This window comes from Mus pahari, chromosome 16, assembly GCF_900095145.1.
Source record: "Mus pahari chromosome 16, PAHARI_EIJ_v1.1, whole genome shotgun sequence".
Lineage (NCBI taxonomy): Eukaryota > Metazoa > Chordata > Mammalia > Rodentia > Muridae > Mus > Mus pahari.
The window spans coordinates 66,480,329-66,505,061 of record NC_034605.1 but is presented as its reverse complement, the minus strand read 5'-3'; the positions used below and the strand labels follow the sequence as shown (position 1 = coordinate 66,505,061).

General features: G+C 44.3%; 2 protein-coding genes across 4 annotated transcripts in view; both read left to right on the top strand.

Annotated features, from left to right (window-relative positions):
* Slc35d2 (solute carrier family 35 member D2) overlaps positions 1 to 7,752 on the top strand; it is a 31,715-nt gene extending 23,963 nt beyond the window's left edge. For 2 of the 3 annotated variants that reach the window (XM_021215807.2, XM_029547482.1), the window contains exons 10-12: positions 4,915 to 4,993; positions 5,894 to 5,976; positions 6,599 to 7,752. In XM_021215807.2, coding sequence (XP_021071466.1) covers positions 4,915 to 4,993; positions 5,894 to 5,976; positions 6,599 to 6,701 — 265 coding nt within the window. In that variant the 3' untranslated portion in view covers positions 6,702 to 7,752. The remainder of the gene's footprint in view (positions 1 to 4,914; positions 4,994 to 5,893; positions 5,977 to 6,598) is intronic. The other variant, XM_021215808.2, reaches the window with a different exon arrangement.
* Positions 7,753 to 15,281: 7,529 nt separating this feature from the next.
* Hsd17b3 (hydroxysteroid 17-beta dehydrogenase 3) overlaps positions 15,282 to 24,733 on the top strand; it is a 29,607-nt gene continuing 20,155 nt past the window's right edge. The window contains exons 1-2 of the mRNA XM_021216075.1: positions 15,282 to 15,423; positions 17,142 to 17,188. Coding sequence (XP_021071734.1) covers positions 15,282 to 15,423; positions 17,142 to 17,188 — 189 coding nt within the window. The remainder of the gene's footprint in view (positions 15,424 to 17,141; positions 17,189 to 24,733) is intronic.

Genomic DNA, 24,733 nt, shown 5'->3' with positions numbered 1-24,733 from the left:
AAAAAGAAAAGAAAAGAAAAGAAAAAAGAACCACTCTCGTGGTTGCTAATATCTCTTTCTTGGTTTTGTTTTGTTTGGGTGTTTTGAGACTCGAGGGTCTCATGTATCCCAGGCTTGAGTCCCAGCTGTCCTGGCTCCCACCTCCTAAGTGCTGGGATCACAGGGTTACAAGGCCACACTGAGCTAAGAGTACTCTCTCTCCTCTTAAACTCCGTCGAGCTCTGCTGTCTGCTTTCTTTTCACAGACTTGGCAGGTAGTTTTTCTTCTTTTCCATGTACTTTACCTTCTGTTATTGAGTTTTAATTCCTAAGCCGTGTTAGAAGAAAGCCCCAGCTTTGGCATGGTGGACCCTCTCCAAGTTCTACGCCCTTGTAACATGCCACAACCGGCTGGCTTGCTTCCCCACAGCCTCAGAAGTCACTCTTCAGGATGACTGGCCACCAGCTCCTGCTGTCCACTCAGCAGGCAGCTCAGGGTTAGCGTCAGGTGCTTCCCAAGGCAGGGCCCAGAGAGCCACCTGAAGCCTCTTAGTTAATGTCACCACTTTCTAGTTTGTATCCCAAACTTCTTTTTCTCAACCACCAGACCTCTATTGGATTTACTGAAATTATAATCTTAAAATACTATATTTGAAGTTTTTCTTTATGATTTTTCTTAATATTTATTCATCCGTGTGTGTGTATGCGTGTGTGCGCGCGCGTGTGTGCGCGCGCGTGTGCGCGCGCGTGTGCATGCTTCCTTAGTGTGCATGTGGTGTTTGTTCTCTTCTACCATATTGATCCCCGGGGTTGAGCATAGGTTATCAGGCTTGGAGTCAAGGACCTTTATCTGCTGAGCTGTTTTACTGGAATTTACCACATTTTTAAATAAGCTTATTACAAAGCCAATAGAGTATGAAAAGGGCATCTGTTTAATTTCCCTTTGGGTTATGGTGAGGTTAGGCTAATCTTCTGGAATCCTAAATGTGTGACTAAGGGTTTGCAAACAGGTTGTGGGGGCTCAGTGCTTCAGGAAGATGGGATGAACAACAGAGCTCAAATAATCACTGCGTGCATGCAAGGTAAAATGCAGACGGAGCTGCAGGCTGGCAGCCTCTACTTGAAAAAGGCCACCATGCTAAGAGATCACAGGTTCTAGTTCACTCCTTTACCAGCTGACACAGGGTTTCCTATTGTCTAAGTGGATTACCCTAATCTGTTTTTAACCTGTCCCAGGACCTTTGATCTCTCCAAGGAAGCAATATTCTCCTTAATAGAAATACAATGGTATCAGACTTCCCTACTCAGGGTATCTAGAGTTGTTTTGTACCTCTCTCTCTCTCTCTCTCTCTCTCTCTCTCTCTCTCTCTCTCTCTCTCTCTCTCGTTCTTGTGTGTGTGTCTGTGTGTCTGTGTATGTATGTAGGCTGTGTGTGTGTGTGTGTGTGTGTGTGTGTGTAGATTAAATGTCCAAAGGTCCACAAAACAACCTTGCTTTTAACACAGGGTAGATGTGGCCTGGAAGTTGCAGACTCAGGCTGGCTGGCTCATCCAGCCCTAGGGATGCTCCTGTTTTCCAGTGCTGGGATTATAAGTACACTACCATGCTCAGCTCTTTCCCCCCACTACATGAGTTGTGGAGATTGAACTCAGGCCCTCGAGCACCGTACCAATTGTATCTCCAGGACTTCCATAGCACTGGCTAAAATTAGGTTCTTGAGACCCCCTTCCTCAGGGCCAAGCCATTTGCTAGAGCATCTTGTAATAAAACATGCAGACAAACACTAGCTACCCTGAGGCTTGTTATAAAGGATAGTCTAAGGATGCAGATAAGCAGTCAGAAGAAAAAAATTAGAGTCTCGAGAGGGTGAACAGTGGAGGTGGGGTGCACTGCTCGCCCAGTGATCAGAAAGTTCATTCTTGTTTCCCTTCTTGTAATCAAGTGCACAGTTGTCATGGCATAGACATGATTGATGTGTGGACTGTGGTGTGGAGATGCAATTGAACAGACAGAGTGTGTTTTCATGTTGATGAACAGTATGGGGAAGTCTGGAAAGCCTTTCTGTTCAGACACTTCCTGGTCTCTCTCTGTACCATACTTTCCTCAAGATGTTGGATCCTGCCTTCCAGAAACAGGGTTCTTATGATCATTTACAAGATAAGTCAGAGAGTTTATGGCCAGCTCCAAGTCAGAAGGGGGAGAAACATGAAAGGCTATTCCTCCTCCCCCGAGGTTCTAGTTTCTGTGACCTACCTGTGACTGTGGGTATGAGTCGGCAATCCAAGATGAAACATGCGTGGTACCCTTATATTAGTCGCTTTTTTCCCCCGCTGTGACAAAGCAATTTAAGGATTCACTTTGGCTCACTGAGAATGAAGTCGGTTTGGCAGGGAAGGTGGCAGGAGAGAGGCAGCTGACACTTTGTATCGGTAGTGAACCAGAGAGAGGTGAATCCTGATACCCAGCTTATTGTTACTTTTTATTCCCTCTGGGATGGAATCCGTGGGATTGCGCTGCTTCCGTTTGGGTGGGTCTTCCTCCTTCATTTAAACTTTTCTGGAAACTCACTCCCAGCTATGCCCGGTAGGATTTTCCCACAGTGACCCTAAGTTTAGTCATATGGACAAGACTGACTGCCACGGTACCATTACAGTCTGTAGCAGATGTGTAAATTGGTTTTTATTGTCTAAAGGTGGGCACTGCACTCAACTATGTGCTGGCATGTGTTGCACGGAACTCAAAAATATGTAAATAAATAAATACAAACAGAAACCAAGTGATGAGATTTCCCATGTGTGTGTGGGATAGTTTTATGTCAACTTGACACAAGCTAAAGTTATCTGAATGGAGGCAACCTCAACTGAGAAAATGGTTCCATAATATCTAGCTGTAGGACATTTTCTTAATTCATGATTGATGTGGGAAGACCCAGCCCATTGCAGGAGGGGTCATCCCTGGGCTGATATTCTTAAGAAAGCAGGCTGAGCAAGCCACGGGGAGCAAGCCAGTAAGCAGCACCCCTCCATGGCTTCTGACTCTAGGTTTTTGCCCTGTCCTGACTTCCTTCCATGATGAACAGGTGAGTGCCGTGGAGGTGTAAGCTGAGTTGTCCTTTCCACCCCAAGTTTCTTTGGTTGTGCTGTCTCATCACAGAAATAGTAACCCTAAGACACCATGTATGGAACTCATGGGGGCTCTTTTAGATCAATATCTTGGTCTTATCCAATGCCCTTAATAAGTAATTATCTGTATGTAGACACGTTTCTTTCAAAATTACTTAGTGTGTATGTGTCCATTTGTGTGGAGTATGCACATGTGTGCACATGTGTGTTGCAGCCATGAGACGACATCAGGTATCTCACCTATCAGTTTCTGCCTTGCTTTTTGACATGCGATCTCCCACTGAACTGAGATTTGGCTAGACGGGGCAGCTAGCAATCCCAAAGACCCTCAGACCTCTTTCTATCTCCTAGTATTGGGATTACATGTGTGCACCATACAATCTGGCTTTTTTTTTTTTAAATGTGTGCTCGAAAGCTAAAGACTAGTTCTCATCCTTGCCTAGCGAACGCTTTACAAGCTTAGCCCCATTTAAAAATAATTTTTATATTCTTCCTCTCTGAGGACACCTAGTGGGCATATTGAGAAGTGCAGCCTCTCTATCTCCAAACCCTGTGTTAGTCAGGACTGGGGTTCATTCCCAGCAACTCCAGTTTGTTAGCCAGGATCCCCTCCTCTAGCTTAGCACAGGTGACGAGTAACTGTCCTGACTGCCCATACTTCTAGCAGATGGTACTGAGATCTTGGGGTCCCAGTTACTGAATCTGCAGGCAGACCAAAGTGTTTTTCAGCGTGGCCTGATAGAACCTGGGTTTGGGATTTTTTTCAGCAGAAATAAAAAAGAATATCCATGCTTGTCCTTGTGGAGGGCTGACCTTACATTTGGAAGTCACAGGATGCAGCTTGGCTTGAGGTTTCCTAGGCTCCACGGGTGTATGCTGCGTACTCTGAGCTCCTGGTTAGGTGGTGTGGGTCAGATCACCAGCAGGCAGAGCTGCACTTGGTGGCAGGAACATAGGACTGAGTGTTAGAAACTTATGCCTGGGTAACATTACTCATTGAGTTCGTTAAAATTATAACAATTGAAGGCACACATTATGTATTTGGGATGTGAGAAGTCTCATGTGACCTAGGCTGGCCTTGATGCAGCCAAGGCTACCCCTTTAACTCTCGAGCCTCCCGCCTCTAGTACTGTAAGTCCAGTACTGAGATGATGAAGGGCAAACAGTACCATGAGGGGTCCTAGAAACAGATTTTTCTGAAGTGCCCAAGTTCAGCATCTAAATACTAGGGCCTCATTTACAAAACTAGTAACATGTCTATAAAAACAAGGACACTTGGCAAGCATAGTGGTGCGTGCATGCCTATAATCCCAGCACTTGGAAAGCACAGGCAAGTGTTTCTCTCTGAATTCAAGGCCGGTTTTGTCTATATACATGAGTTCCAGGTCAGCCAAGGCTACATGGAGAGATCCACCCTCAAACAAATCTCAAAACAAACAGACCTCGAAGTAAAACAAAAAAATGTAGTAGGTTACCAAAAACAAACACAAAGGACTCCCCAACAAAACAGAAGCCTTGTGAAAATAGAAAGGGAATCACTGAGAGGGAGGCGGTGGGAACCGGATGTGTCCAAATCACACTGCACACACGCATGAAGATGTGGAGATAATGTCTGCTGATAAAAATCCTTTTCTTTCCCTCATTTGTGGACACACCATGAGAAACGCCAGAGGTTTGGCTTATGCGCAGCTGAACACCCTCCCCCCCACCTCCGTGTAAAAAGCCCAATGACGAATGTCTAGATCTGGGTTCTAGAACCTTCATGACACCCAGAGCCAGGCCGGCGCTCACGCTCTCTGTCTTCTGCCCTCAGGTTTCTCCTGATGTACTCCACAGCTCTTTGCAGTTACTACAACTCAGCTCTGACCACGGCGGTGGTTGGAGCGATCAAGGTAAGTAATGGAGCCTTGCGCGCTTAACACCAGGGTGGGAACCAGATGGAAACCATGTGCTGAAAGCTACTTTTTGCTGTGGACAGAGACGCAGCGAGTGTGGATGCTTGTGACTCTAGGGGGCGCTGTGTGATCCCGGCTGCTGATCTTGAGTGAAGTTGCTAACCGCCCCCCCCTCCCAAGAAAGTGTTTTATTACTTTAAAATTGGAGGCAGGTGAGGGCATAATTTGGGAAAAACAAGTAACAACTGGAAAGAAAAATCGAATATCTGTGATCACTTCGTTATCTGGAATTAGTCTTGCTGGGAGAACCTGCCCACTAAGAAGACAGATCCATCTGAAGGAACGTTTTTAGTACTTCCACTCTGTGATAAAGCAGTGCAACTTGTATTGGTAGGTTGGTGCAAAGGTGTTTGTGTATGCCTGTGTGCATTTGAGGACACAGCTCTTGAACAGAGAGTGGTGGTGGTGGTCTGAATTCTAGCCCACACTATTTTTCTCTTCACATAAGCTCCTAAAGTGAGTGAGAAAACATGACCCGCTCCACCCAGTGGCTTCCTCAACTGGGAAAAGTTCAACTTAGAACTTAGCTGCCTGCCCTGTTCAGGTTAGGGGCGATAGGGTTAAAATTTACTGTGCTGGTGAAGGTATAAAGATGGGAGCAGCTAGCAAGCAACTTACAGCTGTACTCTCCCACCTCTTGCCTGGAACTTGGGGAGAGTGAACAGTGCAGTTTTCAGTAACTACATTTTAGTTGACTTTATTTATAAAGCCATATGTCATTAGATATTCCATGCAAGCCTCTATGCAAAGTAACCCAGTGTCAGGCCTCAGGTGTCACGTGTCTGTGTTTGCCCTGAAGTTCCTTACTTTTCAATGATGAGCCCCCTCTCTTTGCAGAATGTATCGGTTGCCTACATTGGGATGTTGGTTGGTGGAGACTACATTTTCTCCCTCTTAAACTTTATAGGGTTAAATATTTGGTAAGTGAGACTTTCAAATGAACTCACAGTAAATAAGGGATTTAACATGATCACTTGGAATATAATAAACAAAAAAGCAAAGAGAAATGGTTTTACTAGTTGTCACGCTCAGGATGGAACCAGGGCCACGTGCGTGCCAGGCAAGTAAGTGTTCTGCCACGGAGCTGCATCCCCTGCCTGTTGTGTTTGTGGCCTTCATTTTTGCACGTGGTCTCTGGGGACATGTGTCATAAAGAATCTCAGGGATAAGGCCTAAAATCAGTTCACACATCTTCCTCCCACCATGTGGATCTCATTACCTGTAGCCTTTTGAAGGGCTGTGTCTCCAGGATGCTGTTGGCACCCTGATGATTTTGAACACATTTTTGGGTTCTAGGCCTGGGTGTTATTTGTACAATCATTACACGTTACTTTATCCAGTAAAAATCGAGCACTCGCTTTCTTTTCCCTGTCTCCAAACATTTGCAAAGAAGAAATTTCTCAATCTACCTACCAACCTGTGAGGAACCCCCCCCCCCCAGAGATCTTAATAGTTGTGTTCAAATCAAGCTGACTGCAGTTATATTATATTACATTAACAGTGCCCATAGGATTTTTTAACCCCTTTCTCTTCTCTCTTCAGCATGGCAGGTGGTTTAAGATACTCCTTTTTAACACTAAGCAGCCAGCTGAAACCTAAACAACCCGTGGATGAAGAAAGCACCTCCCTGGATCTGAAGAGCTAGGCTGAGGACAGAATTGCAGGCCTCGGCCGGAAAGAGCAGCCTCAGCAGGAGTGGGCAGACCAGAGGTCCCACACATGGGGCAGTCTCCTGCTTGGTCAGGGCACAAAAAGGAATGCCTTCAAAATACAAAGAAAGCTACCTCACACGTCACTGCACAATGAGCCATGAGGAACCCACGACTCACAATACAAAACCTTCCCAACTAAGTCAATGTGCTCCAGGTCATGCACAGGGCCCTCACTATGTGCCGAGGAAGATGTTTCAAGGGTGACTGCTCATCAGCACCGTGGCCTTAATTTTAAAGGCCTCGGCCAAGGAAAAGAAGGGAAAACTTTTTGTTGTTGAACCATCTCTTTGCCTTTGTAAGAGTCATTCAGTTTTGATTTATGCTGCGTTGGTATGTTTTTTTTTTCCAAGTCATCACAGTGAAATAAAGTCCTTTCTATATATGCTGCACAGTGTGATGTTACAGTATGGTAGAAAATAGAAAGTCAGTTATTCAGTGTCTAGGAATATTCTTGGAGCTGAGGTGGGTAGAGTGCTCACTGTACTCAGGAGACAAATGAGTTTGATCTCTTGCACTCAGATAAAAAGCCATGCATGGAGCATGTCAATTATCTCAGAACTGGGTAGCAGAGACAGATATGTCCTGAGACTCTGGCTTGCCAGCCAGTCTTAAATGGCAAGCATCAAGTTCTGTGAGAGTCACTGTCTCAAAGAATAGGATGGAGAGTGACTGAGGAAGACACCCATCATTAGCCTCTGGTTTCCACATACACATGCACACACATACATACATGTGTGCACACATTACTCCACCTTGAAGGAACAACAAGATAGTCTTTTAAGGACAAGTGTTGGAAAAACTGCAAAAACCCAAAACCATCAGTTCATCTCCATAGTCTTAGACATTTGAATGTGTGGTCCCCGGTTGGGCGGCATTGCTGGAGGAAGTGTGTCACTGGGGTGGGCTCTGAGGTTTCAAAGTCTCCATCCTGAACTTCCTGTTTGTGGTTTGAAGAGCTCCCAGCTGTTCCCGCCACACTGACCTCTCTGGAACTGTGGGCCCAAATAAACTCTTCTATAAATCAACTTAATTATGGTTTTTGTTTTTTTGTTTATCACAACAACAGAGAAGTAACTAGTACAAGTGGCTCATCTGTCTTGTTCTGCCCAGCTCCCTCCATGTTTGTTCAAGGGATTTTGAAAGTTAGACACGTGTGACAAGTACTTACAGAGTTAACTCCCTAGCCCTGCCAGTAACATCTAGGTTTCTAGAAGTAGAACCAGAGGTAGTAGCAACGGAAGGAATATGTTTTCAACTACTTAATACAAGTGTGTGTGTGTGTGTGTGTGTGTGTGTGTGTGTGTGTGTGTCAGAGAGAAAGAGAGACAGAGAGAGTCAGAGTATGCACCATGACTATGGCAGTAAAAGGACAACTTTGTGGAGTTAGCTTTCAAGTTCTTTCACTTTTCTGTAAGTTCTAGGGATTGAACTTGCGTCAAGTGCTTTTTCTCACTGCCCTCATGTCAAACCAATGATGGCTCCGCTGGTATGATAAAATACCTTGATAAAAGCAACTTAGTGGAGAAGCGCTTTGTTTTGTCGCAAAGGTCTAGGGAACAGTCCACTCTGAGGAGATGGCCATGATGGCTGGAGCTTGAGCTTGTCATGTGTCCATAGTCAAGGAGCAGAGAGCGATGGATGGAGGTATACAGCTTGCTCACTCCTTTTCACAAAGTCTGGCACCATAACCCGTGGAGGGGTGCTATTCATATTCAGAGTGGGTCTTCCCATCTCAATTACCTTAATCTAGATGATCGCTCACAGGCATGCCTTGTCTCCCAGTTGACTCTAGATCAACGTTAACAACCAAGTTGACAAGTAATGGTCTCAGTATCCCATTTTGCTTATCTGCTCACCTGTTGACGGACCCTTGGGATGTGTCTATCCTCAGGCTTTCGTGAATGATGTCACTGTAAATATAGAAGTACAAATACATCTCCAAAACCCTGATCACAATAATAGCACTCAGGGGGTTGAGGCCAGTGTGGGCTGTGGTGAGTTCAAGGCCAGCCTGGGCTGCATAGCAACACCATGTCTCAAAAAGTAGAAGATCCTGTTTTCAATTATTTGGGATTTATACATAGTAGTAGAGTTCTGATCTTATCTTTCTTTCAAGATAGGTTGTCTCTGTGTAGCCCTGGCTGTCCTGGAACTCACTGTGAAGACCAGGCTGGCCTCGAACTCTGAGATCTACCTGCCTCTGCCTTCTGTGTCCTGGGATTAAAAGTGTGTGTCAGCATACCCAGCTGTAGTTTTAATTTATTGAGGACCTGTTATATCATACTTTTTTCAAAGCTACTGTCTCCTCTTTCACAACATACATTTAAATTTTTTTTATTAGTAACCATCTTTATAGAGGTTTGGCTTAGACCTGTATTTCCCTAATTCATGGTGAACATTTTTCCTCATGTGCTGGTTGATCATTTGGGTATCTTGGTCATGCATGTGCAGGTAGGCATGCACATGTAAGTATGTGGATACCACAGATCGATGTCTGGTGTCTTCCTCAATCATTTTCTCTTGTCTGCTTTGAGCCTGAAGCTCTCTGTTTTGGCTAGACTAGCTGCCCAGTGAGCCATTAGGATCTTCCTGTCTTTGCACATCTAGTGATGAGATTACAGATCCAGGTTCCTCATACTTGTGTGGCAAGCATTTTTGCCATGGGCATCTCTTCAGGGCCATTGTATATATGCTTTAGAGAAATACCAAGTCAAGTCAGTCAGTTATTGATTGATTGGTTGATTGATTGATTGATTTTCTTCTCCTCCTCCTCCCCTTCTCCCTCCTCTCTCCTCTCCATCTCTAGCCTCTCTCCCTCTCTCTCCTCTTCCTCTCCTCCCTTTTCCTCCTCTTCTTCAGGTGCGTGTGTGCGTGTGCATGCATATGTGCATGCATATGTGCATATGCATGTGTGCGTGCATGTGTGTGTGTATGTGTGTGTGCGTGTGTATGTATGTGTGCGTGTGCATGTGTGCGTGCATGTGTGTGTGTGCATGTGCGCATGCGTGCATGTGTGTCTGTGTGTGTGCATGCGTGCATGTGTGTGTGTGTGCATGTGTGTGTGCGTGTATGTAGTTATGTGCACATGAACACAGCTGCCTGGGAAGGTCAGTCTCTTACAGGCAACTGTGAACCACCTGACATGGGTGCTGAGAACTAAACTTGGGTCCTCTACAAGAGCAGTACGTACTTTTAAAAAAGATTTATTTACTTATTTCATGTATGTGAGCACACTGTCTCTGTCTTCAGACACACCAGAAAAGGGCATCGAATCCACCATCGTGAACCACCATGTGGTTGCTGGGAATTGAACTCAGGACCTCTGGAAGAACAGTCTTAACCACTTAGCCATCTCTCGAGCCCCACTATGTACTCTTAACTACCAAGCCAGCTCTCCAACCACTCTTCCTTCCTTCTTCCCTCCCTCCCTTCCTTCTTTCCTTCCTTTTCCTTCCTTCCTTCCTCCCTCTCTCCCTCTTCCTTTTTCCCTTCCTTTCTTCCTCTCTCTCTTTTTCTTTCTTTCTTTCTTTCTTTCTTTCTTTCTTTCTTTCTTTCTTTCTTTCTTTCTTTCTTTCTTTCTTTCTTTCTTTCTTTCTTTCTTTCTTTCTTTCTTTCTTTCTTTCTTTCTTTCTTTGAGAGAGGGACTCCCTATCTAGTCCTGGCTGGCTTGAAACTCTCCATGTAGACCATGATGGCCTCAAACTCACAGAAATCTGTTTGCCTCAGATTTCTTATGCTGAGATTAAAGGCATGCACCACCAGGCCTGACTCTCCATTTCTTAATAGTGCTGCCTCTCTTCTAGAGTGTTTTATTTGTTTTTGAGACAAGGTCTCCAGTCAAGGATGATTGAATTTATGATCTCCTCTTCCATCACACAAGTGCTGGGATTAGTTATGTGCTACTGTGCCCGGTTTATGTGGCTATCAAATCTAGGACTCATGCCTGTTAGTCGGGCACTCTTCCAACTGAACAGCACTCTTTACTTTTTAAGACTTCTAGAACATGACATCGGGGACTCCCAGACTATTGTTAGAACATCCTTTAGTGTCTCTTCTGAAACCCTGAGACAACTAACCACTCACTCAGAGAAGTGAAAAACAGTTTTTGCTGTCTTTTAAAGTTGTTTTCCTTATCTCTAAGTTTTACTCTTGCAATTCTTTCAGAAATGATTTTAAGACTTTTCCTCCTCTTCCACATTTGGCCAGCAGAGGGCACCCTAGGAGCAGCATTTGTATCCGGTTGGAAAGTAGCCCTTTTCACTCTAGAAAGGTACATAGCAAATGGAATCTCCAATCAGTGTTCTGAATTATGGTAGGTGGTGTTGGGTGTATGAGGTGGTAGTAACTAAGGGGAACTTCAGCTGCGGAATTGCCTCTATTGGACTGGCCTATGGACACTTCTGGGAAGCACATTCTTAGCTTTGGGTAAGGATACTTGCTCCACAAATCTGATGAACCGAGTTTGATCCTCAGAACCTGGAAGGAGCAAACTGGATCCTAAAGGCTGTCCTCTGACCTCAGCATTAGCTCCAGAGACACTTGGGCCCTTTCATTTGGCTATCAGACTATTAAAAGAGTGATCCTCAGGGAATTAGAATTTCCCTGGGAATCACATGTTGGGGAGGAAAAAGCTGAAGCCAGCCAGAGGAATTTGTCTCCCAGAAAGAGATTTTAAGCCTATATAAGATGAGGATCGATTTGCCCTTGGCAAACTCTCTGAGATATTATTCTGAATGCTGGGCAGAGTGGTGGTCTCACACACTAGTTAGGCCACCTTGCAGGATAGACTAGAGCCCAGACAACGATGTGTCAAGGATGGGCAGGACCACTACTTAACCAGGACTTCTTACTTAAGAGTAACCCTTGCTCTGTACTTAAGAGTAAACCTGCTGGAACCGCTGAGGTCAGCCCGTGAACAGTGGAATGAAGAGGCGTTGAGGATTCCTGGCCTGGCCCCACTTCCTGTTCTTTGTCTCTCTCCAGTTCTCACCCAGTGTGTGGATAAAGTGTGATCAGCCTGCTTCCTGACTGCCAGGTCAGTCTCACACTCCTGCCTTTACATTTTCCCTGCCACGATGTACCACTGCATCCCCTCTGGAACTGTAAGCCAGAACAAACCCTTTCTTCTCTGGATTTCCTTTTGCCAGGGAATTTTTATCACAGTACCAGAGAAGTAGCTAATACAGGCTTCATGTGAGTTGTGTGATTTCAAACATTTGAGATGTCTGAAACACAATGTCCATAGAAAGAAAAGAGTCCCATCTTAGTTATGGTTTCCATTGCTGTAATTAAACACCATGACCAAAGACATTTGGGGAAGAAAGGGTTTATTTAGCTTACACTTCCACATCACTGTCCGTCATCAAGGAAGCCAGGACAAGAACACAGAAAGGACAGGAACCTGGAGACAGGAGCTGACGCACAGGCCATGGAGGGGCGCTGCTGACTGGCTTACTCCCTAAGACTTGCTCAATCGGCTTTCTTGAAGAACCCAAGACCACCAGCTTGGGGCTGGCCCCATCTATAATGGGCTGGGTCCTCCCCCATCAATAACTAATTAAGAAAATGCCTTACAGGCCTGCCTGCAGCCTGGTCTTATGAAGGCATTTTCTTAATCGAGGCTCCCTCCTCTCAGATGACCTTAGCTTGTGTCAAGTTGACGTAAGACTAACCAGGACAAATCCCAAAGAGCTCTTCAAAGGAGCTGACGCTGCTTGAAACAATTTGGAAGGAACACTCAGGGACACTCTTGAAACGTTGTGCTTCTTTTTATTTAGAACAACAAGCCAAATCATAGGCCTTGGGCTTTGCAGGGAGAACCAGAGAAAATACAGCTAAGAAGAGGTCTCTTAATGTCTGAACAAATTGGTCTCAGTCAGAAATTAAATGATTCAAGCCAATAAACATAGCACAATTATAAAGTAGGGCAGTCACCTGGAAACTGGAGCTGGAGGTGGGGGGGGGCATTTTATATCAAAAGACAAAGAAGGTTTGTAGCAAAAAGGAGGAGCGATGCGTGGCGTGCGTGGCGTGCCCACCTCTAATCCCAGCTGTCCCAGAGGCTAAAAGAATGATTCAGGGCATCAGGGAAGCAGCTCTTTGAAAAGTTAAAATTGGCAAACCCTGAGACAAATTAAGAGGGAAGACCCCACAATTTAAAATTAGACAAAAAGGAGATGTTAAGTAGATATTGCTAAAACCCAGAGGATTGTTGAGATTTTATGTTCTGATGAATTATAAAACCTAGAAAAAAATGAAAAAAAATTTAGACACATGCTATATCACCTACAGAGTTGAACCAAGAGAATATAAGCGATCCAAAAAATGATAGTGAGCGATGAGACTGGAGGAGTAGTAGTCTCCTGACAACGTCAAGCACTAGGCGGGTTTAGTGCTGAACTGTGCCGTATCTCTAAATGTACACCGTCCCACAAAATTGGAAGGGAAGGAATGCTTCTAAACTCATGGCAAGAAGCTAGCTCCACTCTGATGCCAAAACTGGGTGGTGATGTCACACAAGAGCAAGCTACAGACAATTTCCCTGATGAACACAGATGCAAAAAATCCTCAGTAAACGACAGATTAAGATGATAAAACCTTTAATCCCAGCACTCGGGAGGCAGAGGCAGGTGGATTTCCGAGTTCGAGGCCAGCCTGGTCTACAAAGTGAGTTCCAGGACAGCCAGGGCTCCACAGAGAAACCCTGCCTGGAAAATCCAAAAAAAAAAAAAAAAAAAAAAAAAAAAAAAAAAAAAAACCCAGAAATAAAAAAAAAAAAAAAAAAAAAAAAAAAAAAAAAGATGATAAAACCCCAGGAGCCAGAGGGTTTCACTCCAGGGGTGCTGAGAAGACAATTCAGTGGGTACAAATGAATTAATATAATACAGCATGGTAATGGAATGAAGACAAATTGCACAATCATCTCAATGGATATAGAAATGCTTTTGACAAAATTCATCATCCTTCATGGCTAAAAAGCATAATTAGGAGCAGCAGGATCAGACCTGTCCATGATGACACCTATCTGTGAAAAACCAGCAGTAAGTATTATACTACATGGGGGAAAGCACAAAGGATCTCTTCTAAACCAGAGACAAGAAAGGATGTCCACTTGGTCTGCTAATTAGTTATCACAACAAGACCCTGAGCTATGTTCTAGTATCGTGTTCCTTCTTTCCTTTTGTTTTCTTCCCCCAGATAGTCTCAAGTAGCCCAGGCTGTCCTTGAATTCACAATGTAGCCAGTGATTACCTTGAACTTCTGGTCTTCCTACTTCCACTTCTTGAATGCTGTGATTACAGCTGTGTGCCCCATGCCTGGTTTATGCAGTGCAGAGGTTTCTGGGCACACTAGGCAAATACTCCACCCATGGAGCTAGCTATGTGTTTAACCGTGGTCTAAAAGTGAGTTTATCCTTTTTGCTTTACTTTCGGTGTCAATGAGTTCTTGGGACATCGTTTTGGCAACAGTAAATTCCTCGAAAGCCTAAGTGGCTTGGACACTTTGAATGTCTAGTAGAGCTTCCTGCATGAACGTATATGTAAATCAGCAGTAGTACCAGGAAGAGCTGGTGTAGTTCAGGAGCTAAATTTTAAATTAAGTTATATTAAATTTAAGTATGACCATATATAGACTTGGTGGCTACTGTGTTGGTTTTTCCAATGTCTTTTCTACTTCTTGTCCAGGAGTATCACAAACAGTTTAATATTTAACAGCTGATAATCAATTTACTAAAATGATTAGCTCAGGCATTTGCAATGGTGACTTTAATATATATATATCTTGCTTAGTTTGTATAATTTTTTTTGTTTGTTTGTATGTTTTCAGAGATGACCATTTGGTATTAGATAATCAGTTGGTGTGCTTGTCCCTGGGCAAGAGTTATTAGTTGCTATAGTTCTTGTGTAGGGGTGAGGCCTAGTGAAGTATCCCAGGTTTACTTTGGCAATGCCTACTGATGTTGTCCTTGCTCGGCCAGTCATGCTGGGTGAGACTTTATGGTGTAGCTTTTGACATTAGTAAGGAAAGACTCTTTCCAAGTGGTCAGTGTTTTCCTCTGAACACTGCCTTCCCATGGGACTGCAGGACTTCCCACAGACTCCATCACCTCCCACATCCCCACCACTCGGGATCGGGCTTTTAATGCAGAGACCTCCTTTGGAGATCAAGTCATAAGACCAAGTCTCTTTGGAGGCTCCCAGAGTGTTCTGTTTCCTCTCTCTGGGCTTCACTTTCCTTCAAGTTTACTGTCTTCCTGACCCAGCATCTCCACAGCCACAAAAGCCTAACCACGCTGTAAAGATATTATTAAGAATACTTGATTCAAATGCCTGTGAATCACAAGGTTACATAAAGAAGTTACTCTAATCTAAATGCTCCCAGATACATGGAACACACCCAGAGCCTCCTGTGAGGAGATCTGGCGGGCTCCCAGGTCGTTTGCCCTGGGAGTCACATGGGGATAAGGACCACGTCCCAGCAGCATCTCCAGCAAGACAGCTCCAGAGGAGGCCATGGAGAAGTTCTTAATCTCTGCAGGGCTAGTCCTGTGCCTGGTTTGCCTGGTGAAGTGCGTGAGGTTCTCCCAGTACCTTTTTCTGAGGTTCTGCAAAGCTTTACCAAGCTCTTTCCTGCGATCAATGGGACAATGGGCAGGTAAGAAGATTCTCGGAGTCTTGTTTTCTTATTCTCAGAAAGCCTCGGTGACTTTGCACAACATGTAATGGTGTGACTAGACAGCATGTGTGGAATTAGAACTGTCCAGAAAATCAAGGTATGGATCAGGGGGTGGGGAGGGGGACTGCCCCCCAGGTTTCCCTCCAGTCTGTTACTTTGCTAGATTTACTTCTTTTTGGAGTCTTTCTAATAATGCCAATAATAAAACAGGCAGAGATACTGAGTTCTCATCTACAGATTTCCAGATTTCTAAACCCTTGGCTGGTGTGCTTACATTTTATTAAAGGGAGTTTCAAAATAATTTTAAATCCAAATGTTAATTTATTTTTTTAAAAAATGCATTCTGTGCCTCTATTCATTAAACTTGGCAACTTTGTAAACTTTCTCATGGACTTTTTTTTTTTTTAATGACCATATGAGAATTGTTTAGGACGAACCCATGGATTTCTAATGGACGCTTCTTACACTTCCACTGTGTATGCACACGTGTACACATGTGTGTATTAGTATATGGTATGCACACACATGTGTTTGCTGCTTTAATTACTTACTAAGCCACTGAGCTTGCTTGTTCTGGATCTGAATACCCTACTGGGCACAATCAAATGCCCATGTGTCTGTGCAGCTAGAACTCTGAACAGCTGCTGTTCACTTAGCCCCTCTAAGAACACTCCCCAAAGGGCAGTTAAGATGCAGCCAGAAACTCTGTGGCTTCAAAGTGAAAGGTATAATCTTAGCTTGTTTGAGAGTTAAGAATGAATAAGATTATCATGAGGAAATATGCGATGACTTCAGGAACAGACAAACCAGGGAGGGAGTAGGTTTCAAACAGAGAACAGGAGACTCTAGGAACAAGACTGGAAATTACCCAGAGAAAGTATACTGATAGCCATGCTCAATAAACTTGAATCTTTTTGTTAATTTTTTTTTATAAAAAATAGTGGGTTTTTAATGGACATTTTAAAAACTGTGTCTAAAAAAAATGTGTGCCCTTTAATGCTTTGTGCCAAAGTCAGCTGCAGGTAGGTGTATTTGGGGTAAACTGTGAAACTTGTGATTGTAGTTATGAAGGGCTTGAAGGTCTATGAGATTGTTGGGTACTGGTAGATAGGGGTACTGGGGTTAACTATCCAAGGTCCTCAGGTCCCTGCATCCCCCACATACATTCCTGTGTCCTCTTTGCCAGGTTCCCTATCTTTCACAGGCATTGAGGGCCGCTGACCTGTGAGGTGGAGGAGGGGAGGGACCAGAATTCACTTCCCAGAAAGAACCCTGAGGTGTTCTTAGGGTGAGCACTGGGCAGGAATGAAGCAATAACAGGGTACATGCTTGTCCTTGAGGTGCTAAGGTGGCACTGCCCCAAGCCTTAAGAAGCCTGGATAAAATACTTGTTGGCTTAGTGCTTGGCTGCATTTCATAGTGTGTTTTCTAGACTCACAGATCCCTCCAAAACCACACACACACACACACACACACACACACACACACACACACACACACACACCAAAGACAAAACAGAAAAGCCCTTCACCCTTCACTTCCAGTGTTCTATCCAGGTTACCAAAGGCTGGAAACCTTGGAATGGAGCAACTCGGCTTTGTGGTAATGAGGGTCCTAGACAGAGATGTACAAGAGACTGTGAGAGAGAGGCTTGAAGATGTGTCCTCTTGCTTCAAGACTGTCATTGTTTCTTTCAGTGATCACCGGAGCAGGCGATGGCATCGGGAAAGCCTATTCATTTGAGGTGAGGTGGCTGCTTTTTGTGGTGTGGATTTTGGAGACCGGGTCTTGCCATGTCTCACAGGCTGACCTCCAATGGATCTCCCGCCTTAGCTTTCTAGGTAACTGAGACTACAGGTGGGTTCCACAAGCCTAGGCAACGATCCCTTCCTTGTCATAAGCATCCACCCCACCCAACACTTTCCTGTGTACAAAGGTTATAGACATTCATTTAAAAAGTAAAATACCAGCCGGGCGTGGTGGCGCACGCCTTTGATCCCAGCACTCGGGAGGCAGAGGCAGGCGGATTTCTGAGTTTGAGGCCAGCCTGGTCTACAGAGTGAGTTCCAGGACAGCCAGGGCTACACAGAGAAACCCTGTCTCGAAAAAAAAAACAAAAAAAACAAAAAAAAAGAGTAAAATACCTTTAGTATAAGAGTAGACTGAAAAAAAATCATAATCGCATCCCTTAGACACTTAAAAAGAGATTTATTTTATAGGTGTTCATGTGTGTTTATGTGTGTTTGCCACTCACATACCCAGAAGAGGGCATCAGATCCCTTTGAGCTGGTGTTACAGGTGACTGTGAGCCACCAGTGTGGTGTTAGGGACCAAACTCTGATCTTCTGGAAAGGCAGTAAGTGTTTGCAACCACTGAGCCATCCATCGCTCTAAACTCTGGATGCGGTCTAGAACAACCTAGCCAGCCAACAAATAATGACACGTAAAGGTACCAGCACCTCCATTAAGGCTTTAGGAATTCATGGGACATTTGGTGTTTTCTGGTTGAAATCGTACCATAGTGTTTAGATACTTAAATGTACCTTTAAAAATGTAAATCCAGCCTGGCATGGTGGTGTACACCTTAATCCCAGTACTTGGGAGGCAGAGGCAGGAGGATCTCTGTGAGTTCAAGGCCAGTCTGGTCTACATAGTGAATTAAAAAAAAAGCCAGAGCTACATAGTAAGACCTTAAGTAAGAAAATAAATCCCTTTTACTTATCCTATACTAATAGGAAACATACTAATTCAAAAATTATTTATGTAGATTAGGTTAGAAGTGTCAAGAATAGCTTTTGTTTCAAAAACACTGGGGAGGCTGAGACAGGAGATTTTCCCCAGGCAAATTGATTAACTAGACAATCAATGAGGTCTGGGTTCAGCAAGAGTTGTTGCCAAAGTCAATTAATTGGAGAATGATTAACAAGGAAACGTCAGGTCTCCACATGCAAATGCAGCCACATGCGTGCTAGGCTAGCCTGCACACACACATGTGAGCCCATGAGCATTTAAACACTCTCATACACACACCACACATGTGTACACAGAAAAAAAAGTGTGTAAGTCTTGATAAAGAATACTGTAAAACCTCCATGAGAGGAGCCAGTCTCCTAAACAAGGGAGACAGACACATATTCAGAACTTGCCAACTTCCCCCAAATTCCTTTCAAATACCATGTTAATTGCTTTTTAAAAAGTTATATTTAGTTGTTAGCATTTCCTTATATCAAAAATATATTGTCTTTAGTTTTTACTTATGTTTTTTTCACATATATTTATTTGTGTGTGTGTGTGTCTGTCTGTCTGTCTGTCTGGTCTGTCTATGTGTATGTGCCATGGAATGCATGTAGAAGTCAGAGGTCACCTGAAAAGTCCATTTTCTCCTCCATCAAGTGGGTTCTGCAGATTGAACTCAGGTCATCAAACTTGGTGGCAAGTGGTGCTACTCACTAAGCTATCTGTCCAGCCCCCCAAAATATTATCTTTAAGAGGCAACGTGATAGTCTCTCAAAGGAAGGCCTGTGACTCAGCCGTTTTTTTTTCCTCACTGGAAATTTTAGGTTAATCCCCTAATTTTTCTTCATTCTTTATAAAGCTGTAAATATGTCTCAGTGAATGTGGAGGGGTGGAATTGTGGACACACAAGCTTCTGTGGTCTTAGAGAGTTGTAGAGACTCGCGGTATGCTCTGCTACCCTACCTTGTCCCAGTTCTCATACAAATGTCGCCTGCTGTAAGCTGGATGGTCCAGATATCTCACTGTCCCCGAGGCTCAGAGGGCCCATGGGGGGTGCTCACTTCTCCTCCTGGGTTACAGAGGGCAAACTTCTCAGTGGGCCACCAGCAACCAAGCTCTGGGAATATTCTAAGGGCACTAACCCTACAACACGGGCTCTACCCTTGTGAGCTGATTTACAGTATGTAAAGACCTCACCTTTGACTGTTTTCAAAGTAAGGGTTAGGATTTCAATATGTATGTTTTGAGGGGGTGCAAATATTCAGTGCCTGCGAAGAAGCTCAGAATGGCAATCCTACCTCTCCATCCTAAAGGCTAGAGTCACAATAAACCACACTGTGTGATATGGCTGCTCTAGGTGTCCTGGAGTCACTATAAACACACTTTGGGTGTGACACATCTTATGTACACCATTTAAAAGGCTCCAGGTGCTAGCACAGAGCTCTGGGTGCCCAGTTTCCACCCCAAAAGGAAAATATGTAGCCCTTGATCATCTGAATTCTTTGTACTTATCCTAATTCATATAAGGATGTCCTCTCAACCAGTACAGCCTGGTCCTTGATGATGAGTGGTCACATTTGACTGCAGAGAATAGAAAGAGGGCCCAGTGACAGCTTTCCCAAGCAGGGTGCCTTCTGTTACCAAAAACTGAAAAGGAAAGGGTTGGTGAAGTAAAAGCATGTGATGCCCAGCCTGGCAACCTGATTTTAATCCCAAGGAAAGAACCAGCTCCAGCAGGTTGTTCTCTGACTTCCACACATGTGTTCTCTGACTCTCTTTGTGTCTCTGTCTGTCTGTCTCTCTCACACACACATAAACACACCCCCACCCCCCACCCTTCAACCCCAACATCTCATACTCACATCCTACCACATACACTCCATACCATTATCCCATTATATATATATATATATATATATATATATATATATATATATATATGTATATATACATATGATGAGTGGATACATATATATTTCCCCATACCACCTCACACTATACACACATATACCACACCCACACTCCACATCCCATAACACACGCACACATACACACTCTACCCCACCCACACTATCCTATACCACATACATACACATCCACAGCACACCAAACACACACACCTACACAGATACACAAACACCCCCCATACACTCACAATACATCAAACATATACCCATACAGACATAAATGCACATCTCGTACTACACCACACATGCTCATACATCTACAAATACTCCTCCCTACCCCCATTACACACACCCTGTTTCACACCACACACACACACACACACACACACACATACACACACCTCCCTACCCCCACCCCACCCCCACCAAACCACACCACACCACACTCATGCACATACACTATATATAATAAAAAATGTTTACTCAGAATGATGTCTCTCTCACTGCTATGACTTGGAGCTTGACTGCCCTCTAAAAGCACATTTATGACCTGTGGTGCTACTGGGAGGTTTTGGAACTTTGAGTACCAAGGGGAATGGGGCTTTTTGAGATGTGGCTGTAATTCCCAGCTGCCCTGAAGTGAGTAGCTTTCCTCTGCTAAGTCTGCTCAGTGCAGGTTTCCTCACCACAGGTCTATAACAAAGGCGTCCTTGGCCGCTGCTAGGAACTCCTGTAACCTTGGGGCAAAGCGAATCTTGAAACCTTTTAACTTGTTTATCTCAGGTTCTTTGTCACAGTGACAGAAAATGGACACACTGTGTCACATGTTATATATTGATTTCCTATTTCAGATCTGTGGCCTTCCCCTCTGAGCTCTGTGTCTTGCAGAGCAACCTGGATTCCTTCAGATTCCCCATTCTCCCCTCAAATCTATGCTAACCTGACTGACTTAGAGATCCCAAGTCAATGCTGCCTGAGCCATTCATTCTTTTACCATCTTATAAAGCGAGGGTCAGGAGTCAGGGACTGGGGGCTGGATGGGGAAGTCAGTGCTCACCCTGGCTGTATCTGCTGACATCATCTGGCAGATGAAGTGATGCATCATCCCTGGGATTCTGAGTCACTGCCAGCACCAGGGAGCTCTGGGAGCCTTGTGTCCTGACATTCTGTTCTGTCCTTGACTAATTCTTGCTTTCTTCTGTACAAACTTTTTCATCTTTCTTTGTATCTTATTTAAAAGTTAATTTTTTTTTCCCGAGCCCATGCAGGCTTTTCTCCCTTCCAGAGAATCCATTTTTCTCTCTGGCTAACCGCTGCTTCAGAGAAAGGGGTTCAGTACGGGGTTATCTGGACTCCACAGCTGAGAACCAACCAGATATTCTGACCTCTGACCATCATTGGCTGAATCCATGTTAACAAGTGGGAGATGTAGCATTCTCACCTGGTCTAAACAGGAGGAGGAGGGCAGAATGCTGTGTAGAGAAAACTTTCCAAGTTTACCTTCTATTTGCATTGAATGTTTAAATTGTGTTTCCTGGGGCTAGAAAGATGGCTCATTCATCTATTGCTCTAGTTCAAGGGGCTCAGGCATCCTCCTTTTGGCCTCTGAAGGTGATGTGTGCACATGATGCACAGAAACTAACACAGGCCAAATACCCATACACATAAAAGAAGTAAAATTTAAAATTGTGTTTCCTTTTTAGATATTTTCAGAATATTTCAGATATTCACATATATTCTCTGTCTCTCTGTCTCCCTCTGTCTGTCTCTGTCTCTGTCTCTGTCTCTCTCTGTGTGTGTGTGTGTGTGCATTCACTGGAGACTTTGTTAGGATTCTCTAGAGAAATCAAACCAATTACGGAGAAGGAAGGAGGGGGAAGAGAAAGAGTAGATGAGAGCAAGAACAGAGTATGCATATTTGGGGAGAGATCTTTTAAAAAAGAAATTGGTTCACATTATTCTGGAAGCTGGTGTATTCAAGATATGCAGAGTTGAATGGAAGGCTGCAGATCTGGGGGGGGTGAGGTTCCCCCACATTATGGAGGGCAAATACTTAAGTTTAAATCTTCTGAATATGTTATTCCTAACTAAATACATATTACACGACAAGGGTGGCAGCACACACCTGTAATCCCCACCCGCACTTGGGAGGAAGGTGCAGAAGTTGCTTTCAGCTCCATGGCAACTTTGAGATCATCCTGGACTACATGAGATCCTCTTTCAAAAGACCAACAAATAAAAATCAAATGGCAATAGTAAAAGAAATACACCCACACTTCACAGAAACGCATGGAATAATTAATGTTTGCCACATGCCTGGGTACCATGATCTACTCAGGTTGACACATGGAACAAGCTGTCCTGGAGAATGGATGCCTGGGACTCACTCATGCTTTTCTTTCTGCTATTTCTTTTTCAACATGTCTCACAATGCTTTAGCCACTTCCTCCCTGCTTAGAGAGCTTATTCTGTTCTGTTTTGTTTGTCTGTTTGTTGTTGTTGGTGGTGTGTGTGTGTGGGGGGGTTTAGTCTGTAGACAAAGCCTTCCCATGGCTTTTCTTCACTCAAACTCAATGTGATGGTCTTGAATGCCTAATCCTCCTGCCTCCACTTCCAGGGTAGTAGGATTATACATGTGCACCACTATTTCTGCCTAAGAAATTTTACTCAGTGGATGAGCTTAATAGTAGAATGAAATGGACCAAATAAAGAACCCGTGAACTTGTAGAAATTATCTTAATCTAAGCAACAGACAGAAAAATACATTGGCATAGGGGAGGGAGAATCTCAGAGATGTCTGTGGAGAGCTCCCTGTGTTCATTTTTTTCTTCCAGCAATCTTTCTGACCTTGACAATTGTTTTTCTTCGAGTGGAGTTCCTGAAATACCTGTCCGGCTTATAGAAATCTCCCTCTCCCTCCCGCTCTCCTCCCCCCTCTCCCCAAGGTCTCTCTTGGAACCTGGAGCTAGCTAGTTAGTCTTGCAGATCCACCTGTCTCTGCCTCCCCAGCTGTGAATGCCATGTGGGGCTGGGAATTCAGACCACAAAGCACCTTACCCACGGAGCCTTCTCCCAGTCCCTGCACTAAACTCTCGCCAGGCTTCCCTTTTTCTGATCCTTTGATTAGAGAAAGTGAGCTTCTTTGGGATTTGGTTCACATTCTGATCTATCTGTTGCTCCAGCTTAATTAAATAACTGGAAATTTCAAAGTAGCGCTTAATGACAGGAATAGGGGGGAATGTGCCTTTCTGGTTTTCCGGAAGTCTATTCTGCGCACATTTTACTTTAATCCACATTCATCTTCAAAGTGGTCTGAGAGGCTTTGCCTCCTGTTAAAGGAATTTCAAGTATCAAGCAAAGCAGGTGGGGGGCGGGGAGGACATATTTGGAAGGGCTGGGCTGGGAGGCACAGGGTGGGCTTCCACCTCTGAGGCCCTTGTCTCCTCTTCCTGCACCTGAATTCCAGCCCTGTCTTCTATTCTCTGCCACACAGAGAAAGCCCTGTCTTGCTCCCACCACTGGGTGTAGATTAGCAGCCACAAGCACCTTCCTTGACCCAGGCCCCCATTCAAGCCAGCATGAGCTGCAGAGATCCCGGACCAGTGGGCAGTGCATTCTGGGAAGGGCCTTGCTTCTGGGGGCTTAACTCCCTGAAAAGGGACTGAAGACCCGCATATGGGGCCTGTCAGCCCCGACTTTCTCAGAATAAGATTGAGTCCTGCTTGAGCAGACAAAGGGGACAATGCTGCCCAGACAGCACAGTGCTGTCTGAGCCGCTTTTGGCCCAGACCACTTCACATGCCTCATGGAAACTCTCTCCAGGAAAAGGCGCCACCAAGGAGAGGCTGGAGCTCACAGGCAAAGAGCACCCTTTGTGCTGAAAATGCAAATTGTTTTTCATTTAATGGACAACTTCCCCTTTGGGAAGCTGATGAAGTAAACTGGGAGACAAAAGTCCTTCATTCTTAAGTCACCTTTGTGACAGATTCCAACTCTCAGAAGTGGCGGGGGAAGGAACTCCGTCGGCCCAGAATTGCCTGGGTTTATGTTTTTTTCCTCCTAATTAATGTTATATTTTTGTCAATGCATCTCATTTTTAAAACTGCTTGGTGAAATCCTGTTTTAATTTGCATTTCCCTGAAGAGTGGGATGTTTAAGATTGGAAAAAGATATAAAGAAAACAACAGGAACGCCTCCTATACATGAAATAAAAATAAGTAAGTCTTTTTTTTTTTTTTTTAAAGAAAAAGCAAAGAAAAGCCTTAATTATATGTAGATACAGATGGTAAGAACACGACTGACAGTATTAAGGGACCTTGATAACATTCAGAGGGTTCTCAGATGACGGGGGCTTTCTTGACTGGAGCTCTGCTGTGCGTCCTTCTGTCTGGTGTGCTCTGCAGCCTTGCATCACAGCTCCTTACCAGCCACTAACAGACCGCTCTGCTTAAAGAGAAAGGGAGAGAAACCACCATACATGCCGGGTGGTCCAGGGTGGGTGTATTAGTCAGGGTTCTCTAGAGTCACAGAACTTACAGATAGTCTCTATGTAGTAAAGGAATTTATTGATGACTTACAGTCTGCAGTCCAAATCCCAACAATGGTTCAGTAGTAGCTGTGAATGGAAGTCCAAGGATCTAGCAGTC